The 24,871-nt window shown below is 44.9% G+C and overlaps 1 protein-coding gene across 4 annotated transcripts in view; it reads left to right on the top strand.

Annotated features, from left to right (window-relative positions):
• SMG6 (SMG6 nonsense mediated mRNA decay factor) overlaps positions 1–24,871 on the top strand; it is a 179,600-nt gene that overhangs the window by 38,406 nt on the left and 116,323 nt on the right. For all 4 annotated transcript variants that reach the window (XM_031967800.1, XM_023503723.2, XM_003770120.4 and 1 more), the window contains exons 9-10: positions 2,611–2,672; positions 11,929–12,074. In XM_031967800.1, coding sequence (XP_031823660.1) covers positions 2,611–2,672; positions 11,929–12,074 — 208 coding nt within the window. The remainder of the gene's footprint in view (positions 1–2,610; positions 2,673–11,928; positions 12,075–24,871) is intronic.

Raw genomic sequence — 24,871 nt, 5'->3', positions numbered from 1 at the left:
GACGGCACTTTCACCGCCCCCAGGCCCTCTGAGAAGATGACTTGCCTGGGACTAGAGTATAACTCCTTAAGGTAGAGGAACCTGTGTTCCAGGTTAAGTTTTCATACCTTGTCTAACAACTTCACACAGATGAAGAGATTCAGTAAATAATCTATCTTTGAAATCAATGACTGGTGCTAACCCTTGACTTTTCAAGGGCTTTTGTGACACAGAGTTTTGACCCAATGGCAGCGCTCTCAAGAATGCCCTGACCCGTGCCCTGAGGCTGAGCTTACCAGGTGGCCTTGTGCTCACCCATTTGGGGGCCTGGGATTTTGGTTGCCTGTGTGTGCTCCACCCATGAAAGAAAGTACATGAGAAGGGTCAGAGCTGAAAGATCCCAGAGGAACTTGAAAGTTATTGTGAACATTTGCACTTGGGTTAGAAGCGGTCATCTCAGCTGCCTGTCTCGTTCTCTAAATGGGGATACTAAGGCCCAGGGAAGGAAGATGCTGTGCTTAGGTCAGTCAGCCAGGCAACAAGGAGCAGAGCTTTAATTCAGACCCTAGACCTCTGATTCCCAACCCTACGCTTTCCCCTTTCCCATGCTGCCTTCAGGATTAGTTGATTGGTACCCATAACTCACCCCTAGGAGTGGTGGGCAGAGAGCTGGCCTCTGCATCAACTTGGATTCAGTTCCCCCTCTGACACTGGTTTTGTCCCCAAGCCATTTAACCCTTCATTTTCCTACAGAACACCAACTGATAATAGAGCTTACAAAACTAATGAGACTGGAGGTGTGGACCCCAGGAAAATGCCCAGGAGTCTCTGCTTTGGGAATCCCTTCCTCTCCTCACACTCTTTATCATACAACCTTCTGATAATAGGGGAAGCTAGCCACATTATTCCCAATTTATGGATGATGAAACTGAGAATGTGCTACTCCAAGTCATGCAATTAGTTGACAGAATTGGAACTTGAACCCAAGTTTCCTATCTCTCTGTTCTTCTCTGGAGGCATGGTAAGGAAAGCAAAGTAAAACTTAAGTCTTTACTGGGTAGGGAAATAGGTTCATTGTGTTTCATTGAATGGAGATGATAAGAAATAATGCTTTAACATTTGCAAAGCACATTACAATCAGTCTCATTTGAAATGATTACTATAGATATTATAATTATATATTCATTTTGCAGATTAACAGACTGAGGGCTTAGGATATTTGCCCATGATCATCTTACAGCTGGTGACTGAGACAAGATTTTTTGGGCCCAGGCTTTTTTAACTACTGCTCTGTCTCTGCTGTGGTCCTTAGGATCTATTAGAATTCGAAAAGTTTTCTGGGAGTGGCATTTCTCTCAGCTGATCTGTAGTCAGAACAGTGAAACCTGAGTTGTGTTGATGAGGGAATAATTGTTGCCCTTTTAGCCTGTTCTAACGACACTCCAGAATCAAGTGGTCAGACAGGGGCCTCTGAAGAATTCCTTGTCCATAAGTCTGTCTGCCTCAGAGGCAGCAGATTCCATTTGAAGAGCCAGTTGTCAGCATCAGCCCCAGCCCCTGTGGGATTGCACATCTCCTCCTGCCTCCTGGACCTGGCGTCATTGGGGTTTAGAGCAACAGACTGTAGATTGCAGAGATGTTTGAGGGGAGGGACGCTCGACTGGCCCCTACCGTCTCCTCTCCTGTGCCTATGGACCTGGGTCTAGGTGGAGGTCTGTGCCTTTGCTCTCACAGAGATCTCTTGTTGGAGTTGTAATAAGGGGAAAAGTGTAAGTACGTGTGTAAGTCTGCAGATGCCCATGATCCCTGACACTATCCATAGAATGTGACATGATTGCAACATCAGGCATCTTCCTCCCGTTATTGGGAGATGTATTTGGAAGTAGCCCTGCTTGATCCAGACCTCTGGCCGGCCTCTCATTGAGTCAGTTGATGCTCAGATTCTCCTTCCAGCTCTTCTTCCCTCTATCAAAGATGTTCCTGTAGAAAATATACACACTTCCCCTCTCTTGGTGTCCTCATCTGGAAAATGGGGACCATGGCAGCCGTGGAAACTGCTTCCGAATTAGCGCGAGGGGGTCTGGGCAAGTGCTTTGCAAACCTGTTTCTAAGGCTTATGTTCATATAAAGGGAAATTAGTGTTACTGCTCTTCTGGAAGAAGGAATGGAAACGGGCTCAGTAGTGAGCCCTGAGCCTAGGACTCCCCGGTGGCCAACTTCCTTTGTTGTTGGCAGAGCTGAATATCTGCCATTTGGAAGATGGAAGAACCTCCCCTCACTGCCACTTACCTCCCCTCCCCCCCAAAAAAGTCCCCGAAAGCCCCTTTGCACAGCTCGGGACCTTTGTATTTCACACCTTCATTCTGTTCTGGTCCTGCACGTGGGGAGAGCTGCCAGCAGAGGGTGCTGTTGTCTCGCCGAGCCTGATGTCACCTTTGGCTCCCCCAGAGCTGCAGCTGTTGGGCATGTGCCTCGGGTCTGTGTGAGAGTCTGGGCATGTCCATTTGGTTCCCATCCCTAGTGCCCACCCCTCACACCCTGGCCAGGTTATTGTGTCACTTGGGACTCTGTTCAGTAACAGGAAACTGGGGAGAATTTAATTGTTTTCTCCTCTCTCTTTTTCCCATGCAGCTGAACAAAAGGTTCATCCTCAGTTTTCTCCATGCCCATGGGAAGCTGTTTACCCGGATTGGGTAAGTGTGCAGGATGTTTATTTTATTTTCCTACATTACAAGTCTTTTTGGAATTTAATATTGTTAGCAACTAGACTGTGTTTGGAACTGAGGGCACAGGGTGTGAATTCTTAGAGGCCCCCACCTTCTGTTTCTCCTTCCTTTTAGCCTCTCTCCTGCTGGGCTGCTGCAGGGAGGGAAGTATTACTGTGCTCCCTTCTCTATCTCTCTCCTCCTCCCACCCTCTCCCCTTCTCTTTCTTTTTTCCTCCTTTCCCTTTCTCAGATGTGTTCTCCCATAGGCTTCTTGTCTTTCCTCCCTGACCTCTTTCCACCTCCTGCTCCTGCTTCACCCTCTGTTCCTCTTCTCTCTCCTCCGTCTTCCTGTTCATTATGTGCACGTGCTCGGGCTCTAGTGAGAACCCTCGGGCTTTCGTGCTGAGTTCCCTGCTGCTGTTGCCAGGGGTCCTCCTTGGGGAGAAAACTGCTCACTGGTTTTCTCTCAAAGAGAACGTTTGACATTTCCTTTCCTCCATGTCCCTCTGACCCATGCCCCTTCACCCTTTGGTCAGTTTTCTGCGCCACCAGTAAATATAGCAGCTCAGTCTTAGTGGTTTCCCAGTCCACAGTGAACTGACATGTAGGTCGATGAACAAGCTTGGACCCGAGTCACCTTCTCTTACTGCTTTCACCATTTCACTATGCCTTGCCCATGGTGGGTACTAAGCAAATGTTTGTTGCTTTAAATTCACTTCATCTCTTTGTCTTTTGAACATTTCTTTAGAAGACCAGATGACCTAGTTTTACAAATTGTCATTGCAAATACACACATAATCACTAGATTTCCCTTTAAGATTACTTTGTATCTCCTCTCCATGTATCTTCTATATAGTCTTTAAGTACCTCTTCTTTCTTCCACTGGAATGTAGACTCCCTGAAGACAAGAGCCCTATGCTCTTTTATTTTATACTCCTAGCACTTAGCACAGTGCCAGGCACATGGTAGCATTTAACAAGGCTCCATAGCTTTAGAAACCCTGAGTTCAGATACAGCTTTAGGCATTTCCTAGCTGTGCGACCACAGGCAAGTTACTTTCTCTCTACCTCAGTTTCCTCATCTATAAAATGGGGGCCATAATAACACCTAGGTCCCAGGGTGGTTGTGAGGGAATGCAGATTTTGGCAGACCCTCACAATAGGGAGGACCTCAAGTTTGGCCCCAGGGACAGAGGATAATTCGTGAGGACCAGCTTCACTAGATTTAGTTAGAGTGGCTCATCTCCAGATGAGTCCAGATGGGCCCTCAGGTGGGAGATTTTGGAATCATACCAATTCATTATTAATCACTGATCAGTAACTCATGGACCAGCTCTCAAGAGAGAATTTGCATTGATAGAAGGAATCTCATATCAGTGAAAGCACAGGTCCTTGACTTGTGTATATTTGCTGGTGACTAACTGTGGGGTCCACACGTCTCAGTTGCTTTTTCTGTCTCCTTCAGCTCTCCTGGGATAATTCAGGTTTAATATTTTAGTATTTTTCCGAATGCTATTTTTTTTTTATTTTTATTTAATAGCCTTTTATTTACAGGATATATACATGGGTAACTTTACAGCATTAACAATTGCCAAACCTCTTGTTCCAATTTTTCACCTCTTACCCCCCCCACTCCCTCCCCTAAATGGCAGGATGACCAGTAGATGTTAAATACATTAAAATATAACTTAGATACACAATAAGTATACATGATCAAAACATTATTTTGCTGTACAAAAAGAATCAGACTCTGAATTATTGTACAATTAGCTTGTGAAGGAAATCAAAAATGCAGGTGTGCATAAATATAGGGATTGGGAATTCAATGTAATGGTTTTTAGTCATCTCCCAGAGTTCTTTCTCTGGGCATAGTTGGTTCAGTTCATTACTGCCTCCATTAGAAATGATTTGGTTGATCTCGTTGCTGAGGATGGCCTGATCCATCAGAACTGGTCATCATCTAGTATTGTTGTTGAAGTATATAATGATCTCCTGGTCCTGCTCATTTCACTCAGCATCAGTTCGTGTAAGTCTCTCCAGGCCTTTCTGAAATCATCCTGTTGGTCATTTCTTACAGAACAGTAATATTCCATAATTTTCATATACCACAATTTATTCAGCCATTCTCCAACTGATGGACATCCATTCAGTTTCCAGTTTCTAGCCACTACAAAAAGGGCTGCCACAAACACCGAATGCTATTTTAGTAGGAATAATACCACCTAACATTTAGATAGTACTTATTATGTGTCAGGCCCTGTGTGCATAGTACTTTATAATAGATTATCTCATTTGATTCTCACAACAGCTCTGGAAGGTAGATGCTCTTATGATTTCCTTTTTATTTTTTTAAATAGCTTTTTATTTTCAAAACACATGCAAAGATAATTTTCAATATTTACTCTTGCAAAACCTTGTTTTCCAAATTTTTCTTCTTCCTTTCCCTCCACTCCCTTCCTCCAGACAGCAAGTAATCCAATTGTACACTTCTTCTAAACATATTTCCACTGCATATCATACTGCACAAGAAAAATCAGATCAAAAAAGGAAAAAAAGAAATAGAAAAAGCAAGCAAACAGCAGCAATAAAAAAGATGGCTCTCCCCCATCACAAGTTTATTGGAACTGATCTGAATCACCTCATTGTTAAAAAAGAGCCATGTCCATCACAATTGATCATCACAAAATCTTATTGCTATGTACAATGAGTTTCTATTCACTCACCATCGGTTCATGTAAGTCTTTCCAGGGTTTTCTGAACTCAGCCTGCTCGTCATTTCTTATAGAGCAGTACTATTCCATAACATTTCATATACCATAAGTTACTCAACCATTTCCCAACTGATGGGCATCCACTCAGTTCCGGTTCCTTGTCACTCCAAAAAGAGCTGCTACAAACATTTTTGCACATGTGATCCTTTTCCTTCTTTTATCCTAAAGAGATACAGACCCAGAAGTGGCACTATCAGATTAAAGGGTATGCACAGTTTGATAGCCCATTGGCCATAGTTCCAAATTGCTCTCTAGAATGGTTGGATCAATTCACAACTCCACCAACAAAGTATGTGTCCCAAAGCTTTCCCCACATCCCTTCCAACATTTATCATTATCTTTTCCTGTCAGCTTAGCCAATATGATCTTCATTTTACAGATGAAAAAACTGAGACACATGGAAGTTAAGTGACTTGCCCAGAGTCTCAGAGCTAGGAAACATCTGACACCACATTTGAACTAAGGTCTTCCTGATTCCAGGTTTGGTTGTCTGTCCACTGTGCTATGTAGCGCTTCCATACGTAAATGCTTAGGATATAACTCTTGTTTCAAAGATTTGAAAAATCTTCCTCTTCCCTCAAAGCTTATTAGACTTTCTGACTTCTTTCTCTTCTTTAACTTGGACCTGTTCTATCCCATGGGGTTAATATCCTGACAGGAGGTCCCTTGGATGAGATGTTGCTCTGCCTCTGGAAGAGAGGCGTAGAAGTGCTGGGAAATTCTTGACCCATGTCTTGGTTCCATTTACATATAAACTTAGAAGATAGTCTGGTTACTTTGGTGGATTATGCTTATTCCTTTGCTGAAACACCAAGCAAAAGGAGGGGAATCTATGGGTATACAACATGTATCAAACTGGGCCTGACTATCAGTGGTCCTTACCTCCTAGATGTATAGACTATTATACCTGGAAAACCTGTAGAGAACCAGGAAAACCTGTAGAGATGGATTCTGGACCCCCCTGGCAAAAGTCTAGGGCCACTTCTCAGTCTTTTAATGGATACCATGAATTACATGGGATTCTCAAGGAAACCAAAGTGAGAGGAAAAAAAAGTAGAATTTTTTCTCATCCAATTCACAGGCCCCTGGATGTCCAGACACACCTGGTTAAGGTTAAGAACTCCTGATCGAAGTCAGCCTCATCATTTTATTTCTCAGTAAACTGAGAGCCAGGGAGGAGAAATGACTTACCTATATCACATAGCAAATGGGGGATCAGAACTGGGACAAGAACCCTCATCTCAAGTCCTCCCACTGGGCTCTCGCTTGCCTCTGGACTAGGGTTTTTTTCCAACCTTTTTGTGTGTCATGGTAGACCCCTTTTCAGAATGTTTTTAAAGGCATAAAATAAAGTGTATAGGATTGCAGAGGAAACCAATTCTATTGAAATACAGTTATCAAAATATTTTCTTTTTTAATTCACTAGCCTAGGTTAAGAACTCCTGCTCTAGGCCATGCCATTCCCCTTAAAAAGTGCCTAAGAGGGTTCATTTGGAAGCCTAGACAAAGTCAACATTTGTGAAGATAGTATTAGGGCTTATTATTTACTTTTTAAAAAGGCAACTATGTGAAATAGTGAAGCAGACTCTCCTATCGATCCTCTTTGAGGTTCTGCTCTCTGTATGGAAATGCCCTTTTCTTGGTATTTCAGTTCAGTATCACAAATAAATATCTGTAATCTATAATCCAGGTTGAAAAATGATAGAGGAGAATTTAAAATGATTGTGGCAGATTGGGGCTACATTAATAGTAAATGTTGATTAATAGAGTGAAGGCAGAGTAGTAAATCCACAGAGAAAACTTAAACCTCATCGGTACAAGATAGTACAGTATCATGCAAGCAGAGCCCAGGAGAGTCTAGAGGCAGTCTCCTAGTGGTCCCCATGCTAAGCACTGAGTGATGTTGAGTGATTACTAATGAAACAGGCCTGATGCTAAGCTGTCTCAGTAGCATATCCTAGGCAGAGGTAGCAAGTGGTACCCCACTATGCTGCCTTACCCATTTCTCTCTTTTTCTCCCTTTCCTCTCTGTGTATCAGGTCCACCAATCATGCTCTTTTCCTCCTTGCCCTATTTCCTCAGACATTTTTTTTTAACCCTCTGAAATATGCATCCTCCTTCAACCCCTCTGTGTGTCATGAAGGGCCTTGAGCTCCAGTGCCTCTCAAAGGCTATATCCCAAGAGCACAAATCTTGATACGTCCTTCCAAGATGAAAAGAACATGGAGTCCAGCTTTTCTGGCTGCCATCTGAAGGGCAGCCTGACCAAATCTGGAGAAGGCTCTGTGCTAGAAGGTTTAGCCCCAGAGGGATAAGCTTGACCCTTTGTGAAGATGGTCCACTAAAGATATGAGGATCACAAACAGGGCTAAAGAGGACATTGAGCCTGCCCTGTATGTATGTCATCTACTCCTGTCAGTGACCATTGCTCAGACTTATGGCAGTTATTCCCTTCTGGGCACCATTAGGGCAGATTAGGCGAAACCTACAACTGTGATTAAAAATTTAGAAGATGAGATCTTTGAATTAATATAAGAAAGTGTATTTCAGAGAGGGATAATGTTATGGAATCATTTTCTGGATAATTTTCAAAAGATAAGACTTTTTTTTCTCTATTTGTATGAAATGGTTTCCTTGTGGCCCCATGTTCAGTCCCTGAGGAGAGCTTCTGCAGGTTATTAGGCAGAGGAAGAGCACAAGGTCTTTTGTCCCAGTGGGAGAGAGGAAGGCAACTGAACTCCTCTGAGAGAGACAGCTTTAAGGAGATGGCAATGGGCATGAGGAACCTTGTTCCAGGAGAACCATGTTCTCCTCAGAGCAGGTGGTGAATTGTGAATTCTGCTCTGGATCTGTCTTAGAATAAATGCAGCATGGTGTGACCACTTACTATTGACCCTGGACACATCATTGCACTTCTCTGAGCTTCTGTTTCATCTTCTGTAAAATAGACAGAATACTTGCCCTTTCTGCCCGCCTTGTTTGCAGTCAGATTTGAATGTAAAATGCTTTGCAAATAATAAAGTACTGTGTAAATATCAATGCCTGAAAAGCAGAAAAAGCAAAACATTTTAAGTTTGAAAACAAGTATAGCAGCCTGTAAGTGATGGGAAGGGGGGAAAGAAAGAAGAAAGAGAAACAGGGAAGGAGGAGAGAGAGAAAGGGAAGGGAGATAGGAAAGCACAAAATATCCTGAACTCTTGTCTAATTAGCAAGAAGATGTGAAATGTGGGAGGTGTTGAAGACAAATTGAGAGTTGGGAGTTTGGAATGAGAGCAACCCCAGGCCCAGCTCCAGCTCTGTGGCCTTTTTGCCTGCCTTCCAGGAAAGCCCGGAGGCAGCTTTGTGAGTTAGTGCATTCTTGAGTTAGTGTGCTAGATCCTCACCTGCAAGTTTCCTTCTTTGTAATAATGAGATTCCAAATGAACTCAAATAAAAAATTTCCTGACTATCCAAAAGAGTTCGCCTTCTCAGCCTTAGAATCTGGTGGATCAGTCCAAAATGACAGCTTATGATGAAAAGTAATTGCTGCAGAATAGTTGAGTCTTACTTTTCCTCTTCTTCCACTCAGAACAGTTTTGTGTCTCTTCACTTAAAACAAACAGCCTGACAAAAATGACAAAGGTAGTAAAAGCTGGGAAGCCCGATTCCTTTTATCCAGAGAGAATTGTCTAGCCAGCCTAGTGAGGGGCAGAGCCCCACCCGTTAGTCACCCTCTGAGTCATGGTGGGATGCAATCCTGGTGTTTGTGTGATTGACTGGTCTTTTGAAACTCCCATGCAAATGAGACTGAGCAACTCCTGAGGTCATTTCTCAAGAAAGTCATGTAAGTCAGTGAAATGCTTGTCCTGAAAGTGGCTGTCTTTTTTGAAGTAGTGGCCCTCTCTGAGACTTGGGAGAGGAAATCAAGAAAGGGATCTGAACTCGCTCAGACCAGAAGCTGATCTAGCCCCAGATAATACTGAAGCTGATGGATAACCTGGAGCCTAGTTGAATTATGGTAACTCCCCTCTGTGGTTGCTGTAGTTTGGTGGCCCGTTAGTTTTGACTTCTTTACCTTGGGGTGACTGCAAGACTCGTGTCTGTTTGGACCCAGGAATGTATGTTTTAGCATCCAAAAGCTTCCTCTCCCCACATGTTATCTTTTTAGTGTCAGAACTGACTTGTCTCATGAAATGGGGTGGGTCAGGGATTATTGGATTCTAATAGGGCTTACTGGCTGTGATTTATCTAAGCTTGGGTGCTGGTTTAGTAACAGGTCCAGGTCTCCCACTGCCAAAGCCATTGATTTATCAATGCCATAGTTTGCAGTGGCCAAACACAACTAGATTGACTGAGCAAAGATAAATCTCCTTTTCCCCTCAGATCTCAAGTGTGCATATTTACTTTTCTTTTGTTTTAATGGTGTTTGGTTGACACATGAAGTAGGGGTGGTGAAGGGAGAAGATTTTTTTTGACCGTTAAAGGAAAATGTGGCCCTTTGGCCTGGTGCTTGTTTGGAACTTCAGCGTGATTTGGGGAATGTTGATGGATCGATTACAATTCCCACTCCAAAGAAGAGCCTTCCTCAGACACAGCTTCGAAGTCAAACCCATCCCACGTGACACTTCTGTCATGTCGTTCTCTGCTGGCTCTCTACTGCCTTTCAACACGGAGACACATGGCTCTGAAACTCGCCCAATGTGGCTGCTTTTCAAGAAGAGTGAATTCTGCTGTTCTTGTAATGAGAAGTGCTGATCCCCCTCCCCACTACTGACCAGGGAGAGCGCTGCACAATGTCAGGATTTAAAATGAAACCTTTGTTATAGCCCTTAGGGGAAAATGGATCCAAGCCAGATCCAAACATATCACTCTTGGCCATTCTAAACCTACAAAGAGTTTAACTCTTAGAGCAAACACATTTTTTTTTTTTTTCTAAATTGGGCACATGAAATAGCACGCGGAGGGTAGGGGAAGTACCTGTAGGGCATGTTTCATGCCAGTATAAATGAAAACCATCCAGTAGAGGAGATGGAATGTAAAGTGTAACTTAACCATCGTTGTGACGTGACTGCCAGGCACCGGAGTGGCAGTGTGGTGCCCTGTGCATTCTTTCTAAGGGGGGAAACAGAGTCAATTGGATAGCGAGGGAGCCAAGGATTTTGTAAATGTTTGTCTCAGCTTATGGTTCTGGCTAAGCCTACAACTCACAGCCTGAGACCTGGGCTGCTGGTGAAGCCAGAGTTGCCTTACTTCATACCCTGAAACTATTCTGTGCCTTTTGAGAAGGATACCCTTCCTTGTGGCTTCCCAGAAGCTATTCTCTAACCCAGTCTGGATCTCCTGTGTACCACAGTTTGTTTGTTTAATTGGCGTGGGGGGGAGACAGATAACGGGCACATTTGCTGACCTTGACCATTCATCGTGGCCCTGAGGCCCCTGGGCCTGGTTTCTCTCTCAGGCACCGAAGCTGAACACGCCCCTACGCTGAGGGCTTCATCTGTGGTTTATTCCCCTTGCCAAAGGAGCTTCAGGCATCCACCACTGTTTGGAATCTAATGGCCACACTTGGCAGTCTGTGGGTTGAATGACCTCTGTTTAGGAGCCCTGGGTCACTGGCTGGATATCTGCCTCCCTCCATAACTGGCCCTGCCTATGTTGGGAGTGGCACTTGGCCAGAGCATTGTATTTCCACTGGGTTGAAAACATGGCTCCCCGGCTGGAGCTGGGATGGGTGTTGGGGAGGAGGGCGGGAGCATGGTGAGGACTGAAGGGAGCCAGGGGGTCTCTGGCTGTTGTGCTCCTTTCAGAAACTGATATAATTTGGGGCTTTTAGGTAGAGCAGGCATGAATAAAGTGTGGAAAAACCTGACAAGAACTGAACTGCACCAGGTCTCCTGAAGTTGCTTCTAAAGATTTCAGGAGTCTTTATAGGCAGAACCAACCTTCCATTCCAGAAAGGCTGAGGTTGCAAGTGCAACCCAGGAATTTGTTGCAAGTTTGTTCCCCACTTATTAAAATGGTTTGTGTGCCCCAGGGATAAACTGCTACTTTGACACCAGCTTATATCCAGTTACTGCCATAGACTGGAAAAATAAATTAGTTATTAAGCTTTGGTCTATTAACACTTTAACCAAGAACTGAGTTACTCCCATAGGGGATCTTTGGATAGTTCAACTTGGGGTGCTGGAGACCCAGAGCCCTCTCACTGATTGGTCTCTGGGGTGTGAGGTCTGTGCCTTTGGCCTTCCTTGGTCCCCCTAAATGACGGAGTGTGTTAATGCCATTCTCATTTTCCTCAGAAGCTTTCCTGGTGCTCTGATGAATTATGAGTTTACAGAGCAGGGAAATTCTTATGCATAACCACAGAATAGGAATAGATTTGTGAAATAGAGAGGGAAGCTTCTCTAAGTTGAGTCGTCTGTTATTGCTGGGAGAGCCTAAGGTTCCTGTTGTCCTGGGGGTTCCTTCATTCATTGGCTTTCTGTATGTACAGGATGGAGACATTCCCAGCAGTGGCTGAAAAGGTGCTAAAGGAGTTCCAAGTGTTACTGCAGCATAGCCCCTCTCCCATTGGAAGCACCCGCATGCTACAGCTTATGACCATCAATATGTTTGCTGTGCACAATTCCCAACTGAAAGGTAAGGAGCCTGTTATTTCTGCGCCCTGACAGATGGTACCTAACTTCAGGTGTCACTGAGCCCTGCCTACCCTTACCCCTGCACATGTGTGTGCTCAGACACATGCATGCACACACACCCCTTCATGTCACTCACCTCCTAGCCATGTCACACACATGCACAGACTCCCTTCCATGTCACGTGTGCACGCACGCACACACACACACACACACACACACACTCCCCACATCTCCACCTTTTATTATACAGCACTTTATTTAAGATTTTTCCAGGACTTCCTTGGGTGGGATGAGTGGAAGCAGCCATGGGCCTCAAATGCTGTTGCACATCTGGCTTTGCTGAAGGCAGCAGCGAGGACTCTTGTCGGCTTTAGTCCCAGAACCCCTCCCCTGGGAGAGGTCATTGCTGAGATGTTTCATTGCAGAGACCATATACTTGGCAGTGATTGGGACTAGCTGTTTTCTGGCCTCATGTACCTTGTTTGTTCAGTATGGAAAAGTCCAGCTCCCTGTGGGATATCCCCTATGGGAATCTGCCAGGGGGTCGGGACTCACGATTGATGAGCATTGATGATTCAAAACCTGGAAATAAAAAACCCTTGAGGCCTGGAGTACACGCCTGTAGCTCATTGGAAGATGCTGATTCGGAGCCCTCTGTGAGCTCCAGGGGCCCTCCTTCAGCCCAGCCCTGGCAGACAGGGTTACTTTTGCTCTGAGCACTGTCATCACCAGAGCGCGCTTCCAGAATCTCCTGCACTGCACATAGGTGCAGATGGTGTGCTCAGTTTTGGTGGAAATATGCAGTGTGGGGAAGTTACCTTGTGTGCCCGAAAAGGAAATGGTGTCCCAGCTGCTCAAGAGCTTGGTGTGTGTTTGGGAAAGTGATGGTTTAAAATGCCTGCAAGTAACAATTGCCCCATAGAGACTCAGGTGTCCGGCATGGCTGGTGTTTCTGGACAAGGTGTCACTGGGACACTTGTTTGCACCATTATCGGTGTTGTCTCCCTTCCTTCAGGAGTCATTTCTATTTCTTGTTGTTATCAGAGATTTCTGCCTCCATTTGTCTCCAGTAGGGGCCTTTCCTCTTTGAGCAGTGCATGTGCCATGTTTTCTGCTGAAACTGGCATCCTCAGGGGGCTCAGCAATGTCCTCCACCCGACCGTCTGGGTTTTCGATCACAGCCGAGTCCTTGAGGTGATTTCCCCATCTCATTTCTGCCTGCTAGAGCACTTAGAATTCTCAGCAGAAGGCCAGAACCATTGGCTTTGGTGACTTCTTGAACCTGGCTAATTATTCCTGAGTTGGCTGTTTGTTTTAAGCAGTGCTGAGGAAACATGGAGAGCTGAAGGGTTACAGTGGTTTCCATGAAAGAGGAAATGAAGTTTGCAAAGTATTGCCTTCGAGATGTTAGGGAGTCTGACGAGGAGAGGGGGCCAGGCCTGAGAGTGAGGAGGGTGGGGTAAGGATTGACTCTTTCACGGTGAACTGGCTCATTTTGTTTCAAAGTGGGAAAGTGGCTGGATTTAGGAAACTGAGGAACCGCTATTTCTGTGGTTCCTCTTAGTTCTTTTGTCATTCTTCTGACTGTGTGATAGCTGGCGGTCCGAGAGCTGCTGCTGCCTTGCTAAGGATGCTGCTTCTGCTCGTGTCTGATCAGTCCCAGGCCCTGTGCCTTGAAACTTCACAAATGTGGGTATGAAGGAAACTAAGTCCTTCCCTACGAAGCCGCTGTTGTCTAGGCTGACTTGTTCTCGGAGAGAAAGGATCCTTCAGACTCAGGATGCATTATTTTCTTACCACCAGTGTTAATTAGATGAGAAGGAAAGTATGGTGGGATGGTGAGATGGGGATGGTGGAATCACTCTGCCCCGATTTCAGTGCTGCTCCTTTGGTCATTTGTCATAAAGGAGAACACAGAGGCATCTGTATGATTTGGGGAAGCGCAGCGAAGGCCAAGGGAGAGTATCTGCACATCCACAGGGATGGGTGTGCTCTGCCAGCTCCCCGGTGTGTAGCTGAGGTAGGTCCAGGCCCTGCTGTGTGGGCTGCCATCAGGAGAGAGCTGAGGGGAGGACTCGGCAGGGTCCTTCGGTGGGAAGATACACTTTTCCATTTCCCAGTCCATGAGTCATCTTCTCTGAGCCCCTGTGTTGTGCTTGCACGGACAGTGGCAAGAGGGGGTGTTGTGGTTGAGTAGCATCTGTGTGGTGGGTGTGGAGAGGAGGGGATTTGGGGAAAGAAGTCTGAACTCCATTATTAATCAGCAGCAGTCTGAATCATATTTTTATGAGTAAGGAAGTGATAAATCGCCCTTCTCAAAGCATCCTTAATTCCCGGCCTGTCACAGTGCTGTCATGGCAGTGATATGGCCAGCCAGGAAGTATACAGGATGGCAGCAGGTTGTCTCCCAGGTGTTTGTGATCCTTGTTTATTTTGCCTTCATTTCAAACTGCACATCTGTGCCATCCGTTCTCTCTCAGTTCCTTTTTGGGTTGTCTTTCTGCGTGAATGTTTATATAGATTGGCTCCTTGGCTCCTTGTGGAAGGGAGAATTCCGTTCTTACCTCTGAAAAAAAGAAGATGTTTCCTGGAGAAATGAGCTTTGCGTGGCCCTAAAAGCAGCTCAGGTTCGTTCAGAGGCATGGCCTTATCCATAGGAAAGTGGTTTGATTTGGGGAAAGGGGAAGTTTCCATGTAGAATGCCTCAATAAAGAGATGCCTGAAATTCTACTTTAATTAATTCATTTTTTTGTCTTAAGAATTTCCCTTTTCCCTACCATCTCCTCTTATGAGGAGATTATTTTAGGAGGAAAAACCCATAAAATCACTGACGTCTTTACATATGTGACCCTATCTGACATTTTCCTCCCTATTAGAGCCAGGGCAGCAAGAGAAGAGGTGCTGCTGAAAGTGTAAGGTCTGAAGGCAGCCTTCCCTTCTCCTGATTTCTTAGTTTTGTCCAGAGCCAGTCCTACTCAGGGAGTTGTGACTCATTCTGAGCAATGTTAATGTGGACTTCCTACCTGATGGGAAATAAAAGTTATAAAAAGTTATTAGTCTGCATTTAGCAAGGTGGATTTTCACTACTTCTTTCCTACAGTGAACTGATTATTCCTTCCCATTTTGGGGGGTATTCAACTGAAAACCCTATATTAATTAGGTCGGGGTCTTGTGGAAATAAATCCTGATATTCTGCTTGGAGAGGTGGTAGGGAGGTGCTGTCAGAGATAGGGGCCTGGGACTGGGCTGAGGGGACCACCAAATAGAAGGCAAAGGACGGCAAATTCTGGCAAAGGAAGATGCTACTTACTGTGTCTGGTGTTCTGGCCTATGCAGTAGCCAGTGGTGGCTTCATGGGGAAGGTGGTTTCCAAAGTGATGTCATGATTGGAGACCTCAGAGCCCGAGGCAGCTCAGAGGAAAGAAAATGGTCCTTCCCCACATAGTCACATTTAACACTTCACTGGCCATCTGATTGTGGAGTTGGAGCTGTTGATCTGAACCACAAGCTCTCTAAGAATTTTAATTTTTTTTAAAAATTCTATAATTTAAGGAAATACAACTGGTTTCTTGAAGAGAAGTAATTGAAGCAGCATTTGTGGGAGGGCATCTCTGAAACCCCACTGCATTTCCATCTGTGCCCAATTTACTCCAATCTGGCCTCGCTGGGGTATTTTTTTCTTTCGCCTTAAAAAAAATAATTTGTTTTATAATTCCTGGAATCAAAACCATCTCAGGCGCACACTGTTTTATTTTACTGTATTATTGGATTATACTTCCTATAAATCACTGGATGTTATTCATAGGCCACCACCAGAATAACTTCCCTTCTCTGAGTTCTGGCCCCCTCCCCATGTCTCTCTCCTTCCCCACTAGCTAACAGCCAGAGCAGCCCTGAATTTCAGCCCTTGACTGGATCCTGGGTGATGGCAGAGGGCATTCAAGATGCTGCTTTGCTGTGGAGGTGCTCCCTGCAGCAAAATTGGGGGGTTGGGGCCCAGGCAGGGCTAGGGCCACACCTGAACCCCTTCTGACACTTCCCCAGTTTGACTTTTTCCAAAGTCTGTCAGAAGGTCTCTCTCTTGGCAGGGAGTAGAAGAGAAAGACTTCATGTGTTTCTTCACTGATGGGAGGGTGCTGGTTGCCCAAATGAAATGAAAAGAGCTTAGGGTGGAGTCTTGACATGTGAGCAAGAAGAAACCATATACCTTATGCCATGAGTATGAGAGAACAAAAGGCGGGTCATTAACAGTCCCCAAAGGCCCTGGTGCCCTCTCGGAGGTCTTTGGAGGAAGGACAGTTGCTTTGGAATTAGTCAAGTGGGTTTCATTCTCCTACAACATAATGTATGAGGTTCCTAATCCTGAGTGTATCAGATCAGTTGTACAGGAAATCCACCTTTCACAAGGGTAAGCCTAGGGTTAGGGTTGAATTCATGGAAACTCTAGTGCCCTGCCTCCTCCTCTCCTCCCTCCCCATACCTCTCCGGTCTCTAGGATCCCCAGCCAGAGTCCAACCTGCAGTGCATTCTGTCAGTGCTCTCCATGGCCGTCATACTGTGTCCCAGCTGCCCTAGGAGTCTCTTGTCAAAGAGACTGATCCAGGGCGCTCGTGTGAGAAGTTAGGGTTAGTGTTCTCTAGGCTTTTGAAGACAGACCCAAAGGGGTTTCTCTTTAAGCTTTGTCCTGTATCCTAAGGGTAAACTGTAATGAGTAGCAGGCCGTCTGATGACTATGTCTCACCATGACAGAAGTCAGTCACTCCTCCAGGGCTTAGAGTTCCAGGAGTCTTTAATTGTGGGAATGAAAACATTTGTTTGAGGGACTGGGGGTGGGAAGGTAAAGAAGAGTAGTCACTGTGCATAGCCAAAAAATCAAGGGATTCAGTTTACCCAACAAAATTCAACCTGTTGTCAGATTAACTGAAGGTCCTTGTACTCCAAAGCCATGGGGATATAAACAGCTGTCCTTACATCATAGAGAAGTTCTTCAAATGCTTCCTCAGTTCCCTCTGGTCAATATAGATAAAGTAACTCTCGATTTTCCTGCTGTTAATCAGCAGGATTTTCAACTGGGATGTGCATTTGTCTATAGCCAGTACAAATGACAGCAGGGTTTTTTGCCTCCACTCCATTTTCTCTGTGCTCCTTTTGAAATACTTCTCAGGACCAGGTGAATCCTGGGCAGACTAGGTAAAGAGTTTAGATTAAGCTTCTGAGAAGTACTGAACTAAAGGGAAATATAGTCTAGTGCTGTGGAACAGAAATACTAGTTGGAAATGCTGCCACTTTGATCTGTAAACTTGTGAAATAATCATCCTAAGAAAATTCCAAGATTTAATTAAAAGATAGTTTCTATCCCCACTCCTTTCCCCACCCTGCAAGGCATTGCTTACACTTCTTCCCTCCTGGTGCTTCAGGTGTCTTAACTCTTTGTCTAGACTCTAGCATGTGCTTTCCATGTTCACTAATAGCATTCAAAGCTGCACTTTGGACATGGAATATTTGAGAAGTTGCTGAAAGTCTTACAACCTTCAGAGGTTTGAGGCCCTTCCATCTCTAGCCATACTAAAAGACAGGAACATTTCTTTGGACTCAATAATTTGGGCCACTGAGAACAGAAGGGATTTGGATTTTTTGAGTCTTCTTAACTATCTGCTATTAGGCTAGCTCATCTCTGAATCTGAGTTGGGGCCTGGAGAAGAAAGGAACTGGAGAGATTGATATGGCAGGAACCAGGATTCTTGATATTCTGGTTGGAGTCCCATGTGAAAAGGGCATTCTTTGGGTGAATCCATAGCTTCGGGGTTCATACCAATAGAAGCGAGCCAAGTCTTGCTTTCTAAAACGAAGTACTTGAACAGAGGATGGGAAAATGGTTCAGATTCTCATTCAGTTTCGTGAGTTTGGAGAGTCTTTCATTCAGCCTTGAGCAAAGATCATTGATGTGGTTGATTTTCTATTTGTTGATTTCTCAGTGAGCTGCTCCACTTGTTAAGTGCTTACTACCAAAAATTAATTGGGTGGGGAAGGAGAGAAGGGTTGAAGGTGGTAAATCAGTTGTGTGGCCTAAACAAAGGAAATAAATCATTAGGAGTCTGAAAAAGAATCTTGTATAGGATGTGGCTCTAATAAAGCAGGTAAGTTAACCTGCCAAGAGGATGCTGCTCTGTGCTCTTGTTTTGATGCTAACAATGTTTAGAGTGTTATTTGATTTATCTTCCTCAGTTTCCTATTTAGAAGGCAGATTGTCACATCTTTGGGGTTTATTCACTGTAAATGGAGTTACTTTCTTGGTTTCTTGCTCCCATCTCATTACTTCTAGCCAGAAAATGCCCATGTGATCATCCCTCACCCTAAGTGCCAGCAAGCAGATGCCGCATTTGACATGCTACAGGGAATTTCCAAGTGCTGGGCAGGTTTCTGAAATCCAGACACGTGCTGTTCACACTTTGACTTCTGAAGCAGGGATCCAGCAGGCAAAGGGGAGAAGGAGGTCTGCCGTGCATGCTTAGGGCTTAAGACTCCAGCTGGCGTCACCAGGGCAGGTTACATCATTATGGAATGGTGATAGGCCAGACCTAGTGGGGCTTCCTGTGAGGCACATCAGGGATATCATCCTGCCCATTTTGTAAAGCCACTAAGTCACTGGTTCTTTCCAGAGAGCAAATGATGCCCAGACCTCATTTCAGGGAAGTGAATTGGGAGGGAAGTGTTTGATAATTACTGTGTACTAAGATGTAATTTTCAGTCCAGTCTACACAGACCCGAGGACCTAAGTTTACATTAGTTCAGCAAGGTTTATAATACATTCTCCAAGGATCCATGTTGGAAGGGAAAGCCTTCTTTTTTGTTCTTCAAAGTTGGTCAAAGTATTCTTCTGGGGGCAAGGGAAGTGGGAAAGGAGAATTTCTTTACACACTGGAGAGAATCAGAACACCTCTAGATAGATGGACTCTAGCGTGACTCAAACTTCTGTGGCTTTGGGGAAGTTTGGGTGACAAATCATGAAAGGAAAAATTGGGGGTATCCATTAATTTTATGACCTTGGAAACATTTATTAGATAAAATTACTCTAAAGCTATCTTTACTTTTATCTAATTCCAAAATATAATTTTTGGTGGGTTTTTTTTTCCCTGAGGCAATTGGGGTTAAGTGACTTGTCTAGGGTCACACAGCCAGGACATCTTAAGTGTCTGAGACCAGATTTGAATTCATGTCCCCCTGATTTCAGGGCTGGTGTTTTAACCACTGCACCACCTAGCTGCCCCTAAAATACAGTTTTAAAAATAAAAATTTCATTAAAATTAATTTGTTGAATTCAAATATATTTGCATCATGGTATTTAGTTGTAATAATGGAATTCAATTACCTTTGTTACCTTGTTATGCAAAAAAAATACTTGAAAATCTTACATAATAGTCGATACAGTGAATCATTTAAATTTGGGGGAGGGAGATGTGGAGAGGGGAGTTCCTCCACTATTATTTCTTTAGTTTTAGGAACTCTTAGTGAAGAAACTCTGCTACAGATTGTCTACTCTTCTGCAGCTCCATTGTCTTAGAGTTTGCCTGATACAATGAGAAGAGTTTTTAAGATCACCCATTTTCCTAAATCTTAATTTCTTTTGTCTTTGGTGTACTTTTTTTTTTTTTAATTCCTCAAAATATCCCTTCTTTTTCCACCCTCTATCCACTTTTGTTTCCGATATTAAGGTAGTCTTGTCATCCTTACATTCTTTTAAAAAAATATTTAATTCTTAGTGTAGTTTGGTTTTGAGCTGCTGGTGGTAAGAGAGGGGCACATTTTGAATATCCTCATTATCCTGCTGTGGGGAACATCTCATTTTGCATCAGTGTCAAATGCCCCCAAACTGATCTGTTTTTGTACTTGACTGTGAGCAATGTGGGATTCTCCTTCACCTCTAACAGCTGCCGTTAAGTCATTGTTGGTCAGAACAAAAATGTTCATCCTACCCGGGAGTGAAACTCTCTGATTTCAGGCTCCCGTGAGCATGGGATATTAGCATGGGATATTAACATGATTGTATATGCGGGTGAAGATTTTCTATCCTTGCCAGGAAGGCTCTTAAGCTGGGGGTCGTCTCTTGTCCTTACTACCATGAGTCTTATATTGTCATAATTGGATGTCATTGGTTAAGATTTTTTTGAAGTAAGGACCCTTGACTTAGACCCACTTCATTTATTTTGGAGGCAGAGATAAGAGCTTCTTAAGAGGAAGTCCAGGAGATTGTCTAATACTGTGCCTAGTCTTGGAGTAGAAGTTTCCTTCTTAACCACTGTGGCCCCTTTCACTAGTAAGAATATGTCTCCCAAGGGTGCATATGGAGGGTGTATTCTCAGTAGCATTTCTGTTTAGAATACAGTAGTTTATATATTGGACCTTCCCAGACTCAGAGTGATGACTGACAGTGCAGATAGCAACATTTATCTCTTTACCTTCTAGTTTTAGGGAAATGAACCCAGGTGGAAGGAGGGAATGGAATGAGTTTTTATCCTGCCCAGCATGAAAAGTCAGATTGTAACCTCTCTAACCCGTTGGAAATTGCCTCTTGGGGCAAGACTTTTCTTCCTGAAGAACTTACTTTTACCCCAAGGGCTGGAACAGACTACCCTTCCTTCCTTTTAGGAAGAGATCGTCTGTTCTCTCACATTATAGACTCACATTTCAGCAGGGTGCTCTTTTTGGCTGAAGGGATACCCTTCTTATTTCTTGAGTAGGGAATTTCCCAGCCCATTCCCAAGAAAATTACTTGTCTGATAGTTCAGCAGTACAGGCCAGATTTAGTTAGTCTGAAAAATGAAATGTCATGTGTATATTAATCACTTCAACTAGACTACCAATGTTCTGTATCAGAGCTGAGGCAGGGTTAGGGAAGGCAGGAGTTTGTCTTATACTTTATGGAACCTTCAGCAGAACAGGGCACCGAATTGGTTTCAGTAAATACATGTTTTTTAATCCCTTCAAACCTGACCAGGGTTTAAGAAAATGAGTCTGGGGCAAAAAGAAGTTAAAAATTAAGGTTATAAATTAAAATGTAAAACATGCCCTACTTTTAGCAGTATTTTTTAGGCTTCCTTTGCTTATTTCCCTTAAGTGTATATCACCTAATTTTTTAGATTGGTAAATATTTTCATGGATTGGGAGATTTTTTTTCAAATAAAAATGTTATTATTATTATTATTAACTAAGGTTACATTATGGTTAAAGTCAGTAGAATTCTATTGCAATACCAGTACTATATCAAAATGTTTTTAGAAGGCATTTGAAATCTCCAACATAATTTTCCCTTGAACACTTCCTGTGTGATTCTTAGTTCCAAACTTTTGGGGTTTCTCTCTGAGGAGAACAGAAAGCCAAGTTTTTATAGACACTCCTATTTGTTAACTAATATCCCTGGTATGGGAGCTTCCTTCCAGGGAAGCCTGGGACGGCTCACATGGCCACCGCAGCACAGAATGCAGGAGCTATGACCCCCATTGGGGGCCCCTGAAGGCAGAGAGGGTCCTGTTGGGGGGGGGGGGGGGGGGGAACTGCCTCCACATGTGTGTGCTATTTCTTTAAAAGAAAGCAAAGCGGAAGTGATGCCGTGGGGAACATCTGCAGTGGGGGCTAAGCAGAGGGGAGCGGGAGACGCGCTGCAGCTGGTGCGAGGCCCTGGCAGGCCGTGGAGCGGCTGTCTGTTGGGGTTTACTTCTGTCTGCATTGAAACATGGCCTGGGAGGGGGCCGGTGGCCCGCCGCCAACCCCTCGAGCCTGCCCTGCTCTTTCCTCTCTCCTCCGCGCCCCCTCCCCGGGCTCTAAAGTCACATTTCCAGGCCAGACAGAGAATTAATCTCTGGGCACTTCACATTGCTGGCAGCCCAAAGCAGGATGTGGGATCTTTTTTTCTCTCTTTCTCTCTCTCTCTGCGTCTTGGCTGACTTTTTTACCTCTCGAAGAATTTGGAAGGCCGTGAGATTCCCCCCGGCCCCCCCAGCACTGGGGAGTTTTTCAGCACGCCGATCACCCTGCTGCGGCTTCACCCTAATAGACTTCATATGTTGACGCAGTTGACATCAGTATCAAACTATTTTACATGTGATCTGGTGTATTTCCTGAGGAAATCTGCAAGATATTTATTAAGAACTAATAAAATAAACCTCTCCATGAGTTTTTAGGTAGTTTTCAATTTTTCATGTCTCTCTCGTTTCCTCTTATCAATGAGTTGCTATTTTCTCCCTCCACTCTGACCATCTCAAAAGGAAACAAAAATAAATGTTTTAAACTGTTCTGAAGGGACAGAGAGAACAGCCCTACCATGCTGGATCAGCCGGGCCTTTTTTTTAGTGCTATATAACATTGTAGAGACTAAAAATATCCTGTTGTAGTGGATCCTTTTTATAGGTCCGTGTGTGTGTGTGTGTGTGTGTGTGTTTATAATGTTGTACAAGCCTGCACAAGTGCCTTTGTGCATCAGCAGCCGTTCTTCCCCTCACAGCTGGCCTCCATTAGTCCTTGAAAATTAATGTAATCCTAGTTAAGAAAAAAATTAATTACTCTACCAGAACTGCATTTTATTCAAAGCTCGTGTTAGCTCCCTGGCTGGCAGCTTAGAATCGAGAGGCTCCGGAGCCCCATGAGGCTGTGGCTTTGGTACCACGGCATCCGCTGCCATGTTTTTGCTGCTTAGGGCGTTCCCGAGCTCTTCAGTAAGGGTGAAGCATGTGGTGTGCAGAGAGCAAGCGCTGCTGCTCGGCCCTGGTCCTCACCTCTGGGAGGGCCAGGCTCCAGGGCGATCTCCCCATGGGCAGTGTCTGTGGCCACAGGGTTAGCTCACCTCCCACAGCACACGGCTCTCTTATCAGGTTTCTCTCTAAGAAAATCCTTTGGAGCTGGTGGTCTTTTTGTGTATTGGGGAATGAAAACTTAGGATTTGCTAAGGAGGAAGCTGCTGTTGTTGACTGGGCTTTCTACTTGCCGGTGGTTTTCCATCTGTGACCTTCAGTGTTGCCTTCCCTTTTAAAGGAGCAGACTAGAGTGGAGTGTTAGTGAGTGCCCAAGGGCCGCCCGGAGCAGCGAGCAACATTCCCAGCCCCACAGTCACCGTTCTGGGATGAGGTGGAGGGCACAGCCCAGAGGTCCCTGCTGTCTGCCTCACGTTATTGATGCTCCACTCTTGCGCAACTGTTTGCTATTTCTCCTCCCCCTCCCCTCCGCCTTTCCTCTCTTCAGCAGAGGGAGAGAAGGGGGCTGTTTGTTTCCTTGCCTCTTGGAGTCTCCAGGCTCTCTGCTGAGAGGCCAGGCAGGATCCATCTGTCTTGGACAGCAGTTCCCTTTTTTTGCTAGGCCAGGGTGTGGGCAGCCCAGACCCAAGTAACTCGTGATAAGCTTCCCAAGTTCCATGTGGTCAAGGATGATCACAGTGTTGCTCAGTCTAGCCAGGTGCCACTGGCAAGTTCAGGATCAGTATTGGTGCCCCTGGTCATTGATCTGGGCAGAGGTTCCCACTCTGCAGCCTTGCCCCTTGGGCCTTGTTTCTCAACCTTTCCCTGGAGGTGCTCTTGAGCCATCTCCACCCCCACTCTGAGCCTTCTGCTTCCTGTATCTAAGCCCCAAGCAGGGTAGTTCAGCGAAAGCAGTAATTAGGTCTTGTAAAAATTTATTTTATTAGCGAAGAGTGTTGGTGGGTAATTGGCTATAATTCTAACACAGCCAGTTTGGAGATTAATAAAATTTTTAAAAAGAACAGTTTTTACCAGAGGCAGTGGGGCTGTTATTTCTAGGCCTTGGCTAGGCCAAAATCAGAACAGCATGGGACCAGCGGCTGGCTACCCTTGTGGGCGGACACAGGACCTCGTTTCTCATTGTTGTTACAGCCTGTGTGGTGCCCGTCCTTGAGGGTGCTCTACGCTGGCACGGGAAGAAAGGAAACCTTGTTTTCCAAGAACTCTGCTCTTTCTCTTTCAGCTCGATAAGCATTTAAAAATAAAAGCTGCACAATTGAAATTGGCAGTGCATCTTCATTCTTTTGTCTCTCTGTTTATTTTTTCCCCTCATCCCTCAACATGTGTGCTCCAGCCCTGATTCTTACGCCCTCCAGAACGAGGGCCTGGAACTCAGCACACTTGCACCAAGCTCTGCATGCCCTCCACATGGCTGTTGGAAGCCTCCTGAAATTGCAGCCTACCCAGGGAACCAGCCCTCACCCCCACCCTTTGCTGCCAGAGGGGCCCAAATACTTCTTTTAAGTCAAGGGGCCTGCCACCTCCAGAATCCGGAGTTTGTGTTCAGTTTCTTGTTTAGTTCTTTTGTTTTTCCTGTGACTTCATTTGATTTTGGAAGATATCAAAAAGCAAGGTGTGTTGGCTTTAGCTTGAGGTGCTCTGTCTCTAGCCAGGAAAGGCCATGTGTCTGTCTGTCTGTCTCTCTCTCTCTCTCTCCAGCGTCATCCGTCCAGACAGAACCAGGGTGCTGGAAAGTTCCAGCAGTGCGTGTGAAATTACCCAGCTGCTAGCGGCAGTATTCACGCTCCCTCTTCAGCCAAACTGCCCCGAATGCTAGGGGCGACTACTAGTAAAATCTTGTTGTTGTATTAGGTTGCTTCAGTCATGTCCAGTTCTCGATGACTGTTTGGGTTTCTCTTGGTAAAGATACCAGAGTGGTTGGCCATTTCCTCCTCCATCTCATTCGGTAGATTGAGAGAAACTGAGGCAAAGAGGATGAAGTAACTTGCCCCAGGTCGCACAATTAGTTAGTGTTTGAGGCCAGATTTGAACTCATGACAGTCTTCCTGATTCC

The sequence above is a fragment of the Sarcophilus harrisii genome, chromosome 4, assembly GCF_902635505.1.
Source record: "Sarcophilus harrisii chromosome 4, mSarHar1.11, whole genome shotgun sequence".
In the NCBI taxonomy this organism is placed as follows: Eukaryota; Metazoa; Chordata; class Mammalia; order Dasyuromorphia; family Dasyuridae; genus Sarcophilus; species Sarcophilus harrisii.
This window is presented reverse-complemented; position numbering and strand designations above follow the sequence as displayed.